The following is a 13433-nucleotide window of genomic DNA, read 5'->3' as shown; positions in this document are numbered from 1 at the left end:
GACTGCACCTCTAATCTACCATGAAGCAGAAAGATGCTATCTAATTGACTCAGGTTTCAAAGTGGTAGCCGTGTTAGTCTGTATCAGCAAAAAGAATGAGGAGTACTTGTGGCACCTTAGAAACTAACAAATTTTTTAGGGCAAAACCTTTCGTGGGCTAAAACCAACTTCATCGATGCATGCAGTGGAAAATACAGTAGGAAGACATATACATACACACACGCACAGAGAACATGAGAAAATGGGTGTTGCCTTACCAACTCTAATGAGACTAATCAATTACAAGCCTGTATTAGCAGGAGAAAAAACAACTTTTGTAGTGATAATCAGGATGGCCCATTTCAAACAGTTGACAAGAAGGTGTGAATAACAGTAGAAGAAAAATTAGCATGGGGAAATAGTTTTTACTTTGTGTAATGACCCATCCACTCTCAGTCTTTATTCAAGCTTTATTTAATGGTGTCCAGTTTGCAAATTAATTCCAGTTCTGCAGTTTCTCGTTGGAGTCTGTTTTTGAAGTTTTGTTGTTGAAGAATTGTGACTTTTAGGTCTGTAATTGAGTGACCAGGGAGGTTGAAGTGTTCTCCGACTTGTTTTTGAATGTTATAATTCTTGACGTCTGATTTGTGTCCATTTATTCTCTTACGTAGAGACTGTCTGGTTTGGCCAATGTACATGGCAGAGGGGCATTGCTGGCATATGATGGCCAGGGCCGGCTCCGGGCACCAGCTCAGCAAGCAGGTGCTTGGGGTGGCCAAGGGGAAGGGGCGGCACATCGGGCTTTTCGGCGGCAATTCAGTGGCAGGTCCCTTGGTCCCTCTCGGAGGGAAGTACCTGCCGCTGAATTGCTGCTGATGAAGAAAGCAGCACTGTGGAGTTACCGCTGAATTGCCACCGATAGCGATAGCGGCTTTTTTTTTTTTTCCCTCCCCACCGCTTGGGGGCGGCAAAAACCTTGGAGCCGGCCCTGATGATGGCATATTTCACGTTGGTAGATGTTTAGGTGAACAAGCCTCTGATGGTGTGGCTGATGTGATTAGGTCCTGTGATGGTGTCGCTTGAATAGATATGTGGACAGAGTTGGCAACAGGCTTTGTTGCAAGTATAGGTTCCTGGATTCGTGTTTTTGTTGTGTGGTGTGTAGTTACTGGTGAGTATTTGCTTCAGGTTGGGGGCTGTCTGTAAGCGAGGACTGGTCTGTCTTCCAAAATCTGTGAGAGTGAGGGATTCTTCTTCAGGATAGGTTGTAGATCCTTGATGATGCGCTGGAGAGGTTTTAGTTGAGAGCTGAAGGTGATGGCTAGTGGCATTCTGTTAATTTCTTTGTTGGGCCTGTCCTGTAGTAGGTGACTTCTGGGTATTCTTCTGGCTCTGTCAATCTGTTTCTTCACTTCACCAGGTGGGTATTTTAGTTTTAAGAACGCTTGATAGAGATTGTGTGGGTGTTTGTCTCTGTCTGAGGGATTGGAGCAAATGTGGTTGTATCTTAGAGCTTGGCTGTAGACAATGGATCATGTGATGTGGTCTGGATGAAAGCTGGAGGCATGTAGGTAAGTATAGTGGTCAGTAGGTTTCCGGTATAGGGTGGTGTTTGTGACCATCGCTTATTTGCACTGTAGTGTCCAGAAAGTGGATCTCTTGTGTGGACTGGTCCAGGCTGAGGTTGATGGTGGGGTGGAAATTGTTGAAATCCTGGTGGAATTCCTCAAGGGCTTCTTTTCCATGGGTCTAGATGATGAAGATGTCATCAATGTAGCGCAAGTAGAGTAGGGGCATTAAGGGACGAGAGCTGAGGAAGTGTTGTTCTAAATCTGCCATAAAAATGTTGGCATACTGTGGGGCCATGCGGGTACCCATAGCAGTGCTGCTGACTTGAAGGTATACATTGCCCCCAAATGTGAAATAGTTGTGGGTGAGGACAAAGTCACAAAGTTCAGCCACCGGGTTTGCCATGACGTTATCGGGGATACTGTTCCTGATGGCTTGTAGTCCATCTTTGTGTGGAATGTTGGTGTAGAGGGCTTCTACATCCATAGTGACCAGGATGGTGTTTTCCGGAAGATCACCGATGGATTGTAGTTTCTTCAGAAAGTGAATGGTGTCTTGAAGTTCGCTAGGAGTGCTGGTAACATAGGGCCTAAAGAGAGCGTCTACGTAGCCAGACAATCCTGCTGTCAGGGTGCCAATGCCTGAGATGATGGGACGTCCAGGATTTCCAGGTTTTACTGGGTAGCAGCTAGAATACCCCTGGTTAGGGTTCTAGGGGTGTGTCTGTGCAGATTTGTTCCTGTGCTTTTTCAGGGAGTTTCTTGAGTAGATGATGTAGTTTCTTTTGGAACCCTCAGTGGGATCCCATTTTTTTTTTCATGTTCTGTGTGTGTGTATATATATCTTCGTACTGTATTTTCCACTGTATGCATCCGATGAAGTGGGTTTTAGCCCACAAAAGCTTGTGCCCAAATAAATTTGTTAGTCTCTAAGGTGCCGCAAGTAGTCCTCAGTTTTTTTGCTAATTGGCTCAGCAGATTTCACTTAACTGTAGCAAGTTGGAATGCACTTATTTGAGGATTAGCCAAACAGAATATATGTTGTACCAAACTTTTGCATTTACCTCTGAGGTCAAATTTACTATCTCATCTTGTAACTTTTCAGCCAATTGTGACCAATAGAAAAATAATTTCTATTTATTCAATCACTTGTACTGACTTCAATTGTTAAGCACTTGTAGATACCAGATCATAATTAAATGTTATTAAATTCATAAGGTTAAAATTAATAATGATCTCATTATCCCATCCATTCATATTGTCCACTTAAAAATATTTTCAGTGTGGCACACACCAAATTGAGTGCAGATTCCATTAATCAGAATAATAGGCCTTATTGCATATGTGTTAAGTGAAAATGTGCACTACAAAGTTTTGTACATGCACAAGATCATACACCTATTGTGTGAGATGACACTATTTCCTAATATATTAAAATAGTGGACTGAATTCTGTAAAACACTCCATAGTAACGAGAAACCTAAGTAATTGCAAAACACACTCTCTGAAGAGGTTAATCTACTAGACTGGTGCATTCCCTTGTAAGAGTTGCAGCAGATACTGTTCTCTGGAAGCTGCTTATTGTTGTGTTCTGTTACTCTTCACTGTACTTTCTAATAATGTGTACCTTAACAAAGAGCCAAGTCATGTTTATTTGACCAGAGTAGCAGAGTTTCAGTTTTGAAGTAACTGTACTATTACTACCTTCCTAACCTTTTCTTGTGCATGGTTGTGCAATTCCATCATCTTAACATTTGTTAATGTGACTATCCTTTCTGATAATTTTTCCTCTATTTCTGCTCTATACAGAATAAACTACCTATTAAAGGCCTGTCCTATTATGAGCCCCCAACTCCCTCTTGCCTTCCAGCTCATGATTCAGCTGCTACTTCATCTTCATCATCTATTCACTCAGCTTCCCCTGCTGTTCAATCTAGCAAGGTATTCTATTAACAGATTTTCATGTAAAATCCATTCTTGCTCTAAAAACTGCAGAAGAATTGGCTCAGATTGAAGGTCTTGGCTTTGCATGGAGAATCTGTGCGTACTATTTCACATTGAATGCAGAGGTTTAAACCGCTCACTTTTTTATTTACTTCTGCATGTTTGTAAAAGTAAAATATCATAACAAAAAGTAATTCAGATTAAAAACTAAGAAGTAGGTCATGCATTTTTGAGAATTTTAATCTTAGCAGTAGCTAATTTTAAATGATTTTTTTGTTTCCTTTTAATAATATCGCGAACTCTCTTTCTTTTGAGAATTAAATGCTTGAGCACACGTTTCCTCTATAAAAGCAGCTTTGATACATAGGAAATAGGCATAAAGTAACTGAAGACAATTTGATCAATTAAAATCCAACAAATATAGAGTTCCCATTAATGATGAAGTAACACAAGCTTTGATCTGGCTAAGTTTAAAAAGGTTCAGCTTCCTTCTCCCCTACATGCAGAAACTATTTTAATTGGGGTATTTTCAGCCATCTCCTTTGTAGGCCAGATCTTTGGGAAGGACCTACGTGTCCTTTCTCTCCTCCAGCGGTTATGGCAACAGCAGCACAGGTTGTCTTTCAAGCCTCAGAACAAGTAAGCATATTGAACAGGTTTGGAGTAAGAATAAGTGGGGAAGCCATAAAGTTCCTAGAAATTTTAAAGAGCAGCTGTGGGAACAAACATAGAAGCATCTGGAACCAGTAGGTGCTACCACCACATTTAAGAAGCGGGAGCTAGGGAAGGGTTGTTTATCAAAACCTAAAATGGTTTGCCATGTGTTTTGGAGGCTAAGAGAGAATCTGCTCAAACCTTTCAACCCATCCTTCCTCAGCTTAAGTCTCTGCTCACTATGAAAACAATCATTCTTTTAAAAAAAACACCCATGTCATAAATTACCCATGAGCATGGTCAAAATCCAGCCCAGATAATTAATGGCTGAATGTGAAGATATTCAGGAGTATAAATTAGTTGTTTCAGTCAAATTCCTGGTGGATTTGTACCCATCTTAAAATGCAGAGCCCCCCAGACCGGTGGCCAGGACCTGGACAGTGTGAGTGCCACTGAAAATCAGCTTATGTTCCGCCTTCGGCACATGTGCCTTAGGTTGCCTACCCCTGACATAATCCATGCTCAAAATATCTTTTCTGTTACCTGCACAAGACCTAGTGACTTTTTGTTAGAGCTTGGTAAATATTTGACATATTACTTAGGACTAGAAAGATCAAATTCAATATGTAAGCAAGTGCTTACACATTCTGCTGCTCAGTGCTCCACTCCATAGAAACATGAAGGAGCTAATAGGGACCAGCTTTGGGGTGGGGGCAGCCACTTCCCCTTCCTCCAGCAGCCTTTAGATATATGTGTGGTGCCTTTCACGCAAGGCTGGAGAGTGAGCCTGCCCGACACTCACCTGGCAGCAGCTGTTCCTGTCTTGTGGGGCTGGATCCGGCTTCCTGTTCTGGGCGCTGTGAGATGGTGCACGGAGTTGCATATGACCCTGTGCGACATGTCGTTACGCCGTTCACTCAAATTTGGCCTGGCCCTGCCCCCTCATGACAGAGGGAAGATCAGGTGAAACCTGAATGGGACTGTGACCCCGTGCGCCAGGTTGCAATGCCTGGAGTGGGGAGCTGGGCCAAGCCCTGCAGACAGGAGCTGAGCTACAGCATGAGTGTGGAGCAGTCTCATTCTCCATCCCACCTCCAATGACTCATCATGCCCCTTTTCTCCCCTCCAGTTGCAAATCCTTGCCCTGCCACTGGCAGTTTGCAGGCTTGGTTGATGAAACACTGTTTAAGTAGCACATGTGGAGAAATGTGACATGTTGACAATGGTGTATTGGGGATTTTTTGCATATGCTTCACAATTTAAAAAAAAACAAAAACTGAGAGCTTGTGAAATGTTTTGACCTCCTTTCTTGATTAGGGCCACCACGCTCACTTCTAAGGTAGATGCATTCATACGGAAGCAGTTATGACTGAGCCTGTAATATTATTAGATTGTTGGGTTTTTTTCAAGAGATGGAGAACTTGTTTACAGAAGTGAACATAAGTCTTTCTTGCTCTATTGCCGCTGAGTCCAAACCATTACTATTGGTATCCCACTCACTGAAGAAATATCATATCAAGCATGCTACTACTGTTACAGCTGATTGTTGTGTATCCTACGTATCCTCTCAGGTCCCTTCAGTTTCCTAATACGACACATTATTTTGCTTGCCATTAATTGGCAGATCAGCTTAAGTTTTATTTTCCTTTTTTGAATCACAAGTCTTCTTGATTATCCAGTTAATTTTCAAATAAAGTAATTTTCCCAAGGAGTAGACTACTGCTAAATTTACTGTAATATTAGCAAAGACCAAATGCCAACAATGGGTCTCTATACTTGAAACAGTCTCCCAGTAAGACCACCCCTATTTTAAATCCTGTGTTTAAAAGCTCCCCACCCCCACCACCCAAAAATCCTTCCAGCCTTGATTTCCTAAGCAGTAATCTCTCCATGCCCTTCCTTACTTCAATTAACAATTCAATTAACGTGTCCCGTATTTGGTCTATTTTAGATGGCAAACTTTTTAGGGCAGGGAATGTATCTTACTCTGTCTAGAAAGCACTGTCTAAATTTCTGGCCTTATATAAACAAATTTTAATAATGTGTCAGGCACATAGTGCCCATTTTCAAGTACTTTGGATGCCATTTAACAGTGTATTTGAACTTGCCGGATGTAACTATACACCACAAGTTGCCTGGGTCAGTGTTATGTTACGACTGGATTTAAAGGGCTCAGGATTTGCATTGGTGATCTGTTCCGAATGGTGGCACTAGTAAAGCGCAGACTTCAATATGTGGACGTGCTCCAGGGCCATCAAGCCAGTGGCACTTCTGGAGTTTACTGTTATTTTACAGGGAAACAATGGAGAGTGTAAAAGTCTTTCTGAGCTTCCTGAGACTTCACAGCCTGCCCTGTAAGAATGCCAGCCTACTAACATCTTTGAGTATTTTTCATTTTGAAATACATACTGAACTGCTTGTGTTCTCTGACGTGATGATCCTACTACCAGTTGAATTCTGATTTCATAGAATCGTAGGTCTAAAAGGGACCTCGAGAGGCATCTAGTCTAGTCCCCTGCACTCATGGCAGGACTAAGTATTATCTAGACCATCCCTCGCAGGTGTTTGTCTAACCTGGTCTTAAAAATCTCCGATGATCGAGATTCCACAACCTCCCTAGGCAATTTATTTCAGTGCTTAACCATCCTGACAGTTAGGAAGTTTTTCCTACTGTCCAACCTAAACCTCCCTTGCTGCAACTTAAGCCCATTGTTTCTTGTCCTATCCTCAGAGGTTAAGAAGAACAGTATTTCTTCCTCCTCCTTGTAACAACCTTTTACATACTTGAAAACTGTTATGTCCCTTCTCAGTCTTCTCTTTTCCAGACTAAACTAACCCATTTTTTTCAATCTTCCCTCATAGGTCATTTTCTAGGCCTTTAATCATTTTTGTTGCTTTTCTCTGGACTGTCTCCAATTTGTCCACATCTTACCTGAAATGTGGCGCCCAGAACTGGACACAATACTCCAGTTGAGGCCTAATCAGTGCAGAGTATTGATTTCTCATGTCTTACTTACAACACTCCTGCTAATACACCCCAGAAGATGTTAGTTTTTCTTGCAACAGCGTTACACTGTTAACTCGTATTTTGTTTGTGGTCCACAATGACTCTTGGATCGCTTTCCGCAGTACTCTTTCCTGGGTAGGCAATTACCATTTTGTATGTGTGCAACCGATTTGTTCCTTCCTAAGTGGAGTACTTTGCATTTGTCCTTATTGAATTTCATCCTATTTACTTCAGACCATTTCTCCAGTTGGTCCAGATCATTTTGAATTTTAATCCTATCCTCCAAAGCACTTGCAACCCCTCTCAGCTTGGTATTGTCTGCAAACTTGATAAGTGTACTGTCCATGCCATTATCTAAATCACTGATGAAGAAATTGGACAGAACCGGACTCAGAACTGATCCCTGCAGGACCACACTAGTTATGCCCTTCTAGCGTGACTGTGAACCACTGATGATTATTCTCTGGGAGTGGTTTTCCAACCAGTTTTGCACCCACCTTATAGCAGCTCCAACTAGAGTGCATTTCCCTAGTTTGTTTTTGATACTGTCTTGCATGACCTTCTCATAAGCTTTACTAAAATCACGATATACCACGTCTGCTGCTTCCCCTCAACCACAAGGCTTGTTACATTGTCAAAGAAAGCTATCAGATTGGCTTGACACGATTTGTTTTTGACAAATCCATGCTGACTGTTACAGCATTACCCTTATGAGGCATTCGTAATGCATCGTAAGGGTGTTGACATATTTTCTCAAAATAGTGGCTGAAGAGCTTTACATGTTGAAACCTATTTTTAAGCTTGAGGCAAGGATACCTCTAGAAGGGAGGTTAAGGAAATGTAACATGCCTTCCCATTTCTTTTTAAAGGCATATTCCTTTAATTAAAGTGTCTAGCTATTGCATCTTGTTAGGAATGGAAGAGAATTAATTTTTAAACGATGCCACAGGGAGGTTAGTACAAATGAATGTTGAATACTCCTACTGCCCTGAATCTTCTGTGAAGAGTTCAATGTGGTGGTCCACACTCTAAACAATAATCTCCAATGTAAATCAAGATGATCCAAAGTTTAGAATGACGGTGCTTGTCTAAGCTTTATGCTACCTAAACCCTAAAAGTCATACATACTATAAACATGTTGCAATCAGTTGGCTTTGCTATCTACAACACCTCAGATTAACTGCTTCCCTTGAATCATATGATTGGAATTACCAGCTGAAGATAAGGGTTGGGTGTTTCCTACTCAGATAAACAATATCTAAGTAGTAAATTTATGCCAGGGCAGTCAGTCAAAATTTTTTTTAAAGAATAAGCAAGTGCTTAAAAGCAGGACATTTGGTGAGGAAAGGAGACTAACTCTAACGAGGAGGGATAAAGACTGTATGCTCCTGGGGCAGTTTTCGTGTTTTCCTTTGTGTGTTAAAACTACTAGCACATCTGATTGCAGTGGCAATATAAATAATATTCTACAAAATTATGGAACCCAGGCTTCTCCTCCAAACCCCTTAGCTAATGAATTAATATTGGAGCAGTTAACCAACCAGATAAACCTGCTGTAGAGCTTTGGCAATGTACCATTAATAATTATGTTCAACAATCCTCAATTTTTTTTTACAAAATGTTCTTCTGAATTTTTATTTGCTTTTTTAGATATTTGCGTAGTGTCACCTTGCGTGTTGCTCTATGAGCAACATAAGGGACCCTTTTTAGGAAACCTAGATACCCAACACCACTACTGTAGACACCGGGCTGGATTTAGGGAAGGCGACCAAGGTGGCCAACTGAGGTGTCGGGCTCAAGGTGCTGTTTTTGTTGTAAGTGACCAAAAGGGAAAATAGAATGTCCAACAGGGATAAATCCATGCATTCAAATTGTGAAGCAAAGTCATGAAATGGGCTACAAATGCAATACAAAATAAGGTATTCAGAAGTTTAACAAACGGATGAGGGGGTGCCAAAGGCACTCCTTGCCTGGGGCAGCATTTGGTGTAGGGCTGGCCCTCTGTAGACATATTTGTCATGTGCAGCAGTATGTCATGTAGAGCAATAACTATGGCCATGATCATACAAAGACTATTAGTAGTCACAAGGGGATTACATGCATGAGCCAAGTTATGCTTAAGTGTTTGTAGGTTCAGAGTAAATGATCAGTATCAGGCAAGCAAAGTGCAGCACAGCAGTGTAACTAATTTAAGCTGTATGAAAGCTGGCAGACTTCCATCTGCTAAAGGATCATCTTTCTGGTATACAAATGCGGGGCCAGATTCTCTCCTGTAGTTGAGATCTGCTCAGCAAAGGAAACTGGAGGGGGGACATTGTTCAACTGCTTGCAGCTCCCTATTTCTGAGGGGCTGCCTGTGCCAATGAGGTTTAGAGCAGCAAAAGAACTGCTCTAAGTTATGACATGGGCCTAGAGCCTTGAGTGAACGCTACATCAGAGAAGATGGGTATAACAGAGCATGACTCTGCCAGGCACCTCCTCTCCCCCCCCAACACCTACCCTCCCTCAGTTGACGCACACGCTGGATTGGAGGGGAAGAGGGAGAGACAGCTGGCACAATAGCTTGCTGTGGCATCTTTTACACCAAGAGGGAGTTTTCCTACACCAGGGGAATTTACTGCTGACGAGTTGAAGCCAGAATCTGGCCCTTTTGTGTCACTTGAAGGACCAGACTTTAGTTGATAGTCTAAACTGTGCTGTTCAGCTAACCTACTTGGAGACTGAATCTCTTTGTGCTGCCTTGCTTTCTGTGGATAACCAATCCCATTTTGTCTTGTATTTTGAGTTTGCAGTCATGATACATATAAACTTGATTACCATCATCATTGAATCTGCTCAGAGTTGGGAAAACTCTGCTAAGAACTATCGGTCATTGATATCAGATTTGGAAGGAAAAAGAGACGAAGGATGGGATGGCCTAGTAACTGCTTTTTCAAAACCTGTTATCAAGCCAGTAGCTATGGAGGAAGAGTTCAGTTGATTCCTCTTAAATGTAGTTCCAACACTGTTGCCTACACAATTTCTTCTGTATTAATTTAGCTAGGTCTGGGATCAACAATTTAAGAGTAATGTTTTCTCCTACTTTTGCTATTTAAAAAAAAATGTCTGAAGTCATTGTTTATGGAGAGTGCAATATTGAAGTATTTGCAGACTGACCTTTTTTTATTCATCTGCAGTACATGTACAGCATGGATAGCACCAGTACACCGGAGGGACCAAGGAATAAGATTTAGTTCAGTCTTCAATCCCATTCAGTTCTTACCCCACCTGCTGAGACTTCTGACAAGATTACTGTTTAGTGTCTTTTGTATTCGTGGTTTCTGTGATGTGGGCATGTGTTCATGGGATATTAGACAATCAAGATAATTTTATATAGACCACTGAACAGCCATCAGCTGGAAATGATACCCTGTGATTTGAGGATGGGAATGCTTATGGAGAGGGTCATTTGGTCACCACCAACTTGAATTGAAGTCACTTTTTGTTTTACACTGAATTTGCATTTGTTTTCGTAATGAATACATTTGCTTTTAATATTGCACTTAATAGTAGGCGTAGGTATGCAGTTTTGCTAGCTCTTGTTTTGGTTGTTTTAATATCAGCACTAATTGTTTTAATGGGTGGAGAAGAGAAACCAAACAAGGAATGTAGGTTAACGTCAATAGTATTTTGCCCCTCCTTCAAATAGTCATCTAGTTATGTGTAGCTTTGTTTGTTTAAATTATTACATGACTATTTAACAAGATGAAGCTGAAACTTCCTGCTTCAGCTGATGTCTCAATGAGCTCTTTATTCAGGAAGCCATAGTGCAATAAGTAAATTGCTGCTTAAATTTGCACAAATGTAGAGTTTTGGGAGAACAGTTGTGGTTTTAAAAATGTAATGAAAGGGAAAGAAAGGGAGGTTCACCTTCAGTGAAAAGTAACATAACTATTAATGCTAAGATCTGATTTAATATGCCATCTTGTACATAAGAATTACACTACTTGGGCCCGACAAGGTGATGAATATACATATTTTACAGCAGTTACTCCCATTTTTAAAAAATCAGAGGTTATTTGGCGTTGTCTGTATAGCGTACATGCTGTTCATCTTTTATCTACTAGCCAAAAGTGCATATCGTTTGATTAACATTCAAGACACCTTGGTAGCTATAAGTTGCTGGACATTTCAGAGGTTCTGATGTGCACTTTAATTTTTGTAAATTTCATAAGCAATCTCCTTTATGCTCCTTTCACCCCACCCCAAAGTAGCCAAAGTGACCCGAAGGGTCGAAGAAGGTTGTATTTAGGTTTCGGTCTGTGAGTAGTATAGTAATACCTGCGGCGAGTACTGGTAGTGAGAGTAGTAATAGGACGGCTGTGATAAGTACTAATCATACAAATAAAGGTGTTTGGTACTGTGATATAGCTGGAGATTTTATGTTAATTGCTGTGGTGATAAAATTGATGGCCCCTAAAATTGATGACACACCTGCTAGGTGGAGGGAAAAGATAGTTAGATCTACAGAGGCGCCAGCGTGGGCCAGGTTTCCAGCTAACGGTGGATACACAATTCAGCCTGTGCCTGCGCCTGCTTCAATTCCCGAGGAGGCCAGAAGTAAAAGTAGGGACGGAGGTAGAAGCCAGAAGCTTATAAGCTTGAATGTTAATGTTAATGTCATTACTGAGGCTGAATGTTTGTAACAATTATCATGGATTCCATGGATGTTTATGTTCACCTTTTTGGTTTGTTTCTTTTAAATATCTTTTTGATGTTTTGGGGCTTTCCCATTTGAGAGGGTGGATGTGGTGGGAACTTGGGACCTGTTTTGTTGAAACCTAGGCTGCATGGGGGATTAGCAGGGAGCAGAAATGCTTGTTCCTGAGGCTAGTAGTTTGAGGTTGCGGAATGGATTCTATGCCTTCCCTAGTTCGGGTGGAAAAAGTCCTAGCCTAGCTTCAGTAGCAAGTTAAGAGACTCGCGGCTCCCCTATTCTGCTGCCTTTGTAGAGGCTTAGGCTATGTCTACACTACAGCTTACGTCTGCGTAACTTATGTCACTCGGGGGTGAATAAACCACCCCCTTGAGCAACTCATGAGCTTCTGCCGCCAACATGGCTTCTGCCGTTCATGAAGGTAGTTTTATTATGCCCAAGGGAGAGCTGCCACGCTGTATGAGTAGACGTGCGCTGGGACTAGAAAGCAGTAGTAATTCTCTCCCACCCACCCTTCTGTTCTGCTGCTATGGAGAGGCTGGACCGTCAGTCAGTAGGATAAATGCGAATGGGTCAATATTTAAATACTCAAATGCTTTTAAATAGCTTTCATTGTGAAATACAAGCTATTTGGGCTTAAGAGAATGCAATAGATGACTTGCAGTGTTTTTAATTTTCAGTTTGTGACCATTGCCTTTTTTCACAACCAGACTGATTTTACACGCCCTTTATTGTGACAAATCATTAGCCCTAGTCATTAAGTTTAAACGCCAGTAGTCCCATCAAAGTCAATGCTCACATGGTTTGAGTTAAGCACATTTTGTTATCTGGAACAGATCCAGAGTGCCTGTACTTTGCAGGGTCAAGCACTTTCGGAATCAAATGTCATGCTCTTAGTTGTATGTCTTCCTCATGATTAATTTCTTCAGTGCCTTTCTCCTCCTATGAAGTACTGAATTTTTCCGTAAGATCTCCATTGTAAATTGTGCGTTAATAGAGACTCAGTCTAAATGAAAAAATAAATAAAATTGAGAGCACGGAAGATTAATACAGGCTAATCCCCTGGGGAATTGTAATTCAGTAGACAAAAGGTTTTCAGAGGAAATAAAGTTCAAGCAGCTGATTCATTTATTACCGGAACGGAGTAGCTTCTTCTGTGGTATCACTCAATATCTGCCCCAGCTTAGTCTAAAATGAATGTTGTTGGTTTAAGCAGAGACTGGAAATTCTGTAATAATAATGACTTCAGAGCAGATGCTATACATTTTTTTTTTTTTTGCTTTGAGAATATTGTTCTGAAGAACTACAGTGTGGCTAACAAAGGTTGTCTGATGTAAGCATGGGAGTGGATGGTTCTTGAAGTCCAGCTCATTTTACAAATATAATTAAGAATAACCTAACCACCATGGTGCAAATGGTGGAATTAAGCAGATGCCAACCTCTTTCCTTTCTAATAATTATTTAATGTATCCTCATAAAATACCAATAGACGCTAGTTCTTTGTGATGTTGTTGTTGTTGTAGCCATGTGGGTCCCAGGATATATGAGAGAAGGTAGGTGAGGCAATATCTTTTATTGGACCAAC

At 41.2% G+C, this 13433-nt stretch overlaps 1 protein-coding gene across 22 annotated transcripts in view; it reads left to right on the top strand.

Annotated features, from left to right (window-relative positions):
* MICAL2 (microtubule associated monooxygenase, calponin and LIM domain containing 2) overlaps positions 1-13433 on the top strand; it is a 193326-nt gene that overhangs the window by 94596 nt on the left and 85297 nt on the right. For 15 of the 22 annotated variants that reach the window (XR_005597517.1, XM_039534214.1, XM_039534216.1 and 12 more), the window contains one exon: positions 3357-3488. The exons of the other annotated variants lie outside the window; for them this stretch is intronic. Coding sequence is in view for 14 of the 15 variants with exons in the window: in XM_039534214.1 (XP_039390148.1) it covers positions 3357-3488 (132 nt within the window). In the remaining variant the exon portion in view is untranslated. The remainder of the gene's footprint in view (positions 1-3356; positions 3489-13433) is intronic. 22 annotated transcript variants of the gene reach the window in all.

This window comes from Mauremys reevesii, linkage group 4 (genome assembly GCF_016161935.1).
Source record: "Mauremys reevesii isolate NIE-2019 linkage group 4, ASM1616193v1, whole genome shotgun sequence".
Classification (NCBI taxonomy): domain Eukaryota; kingdom Metazoa; phylum Chordata; order Testudines; family Geoemydidae; genus Mauremys; species Mauremys reevesii.
Note: the sequence above shows the minus strand (reverse complement) of the source record. Positions and strands in the feature narration are given on the sequence as shown.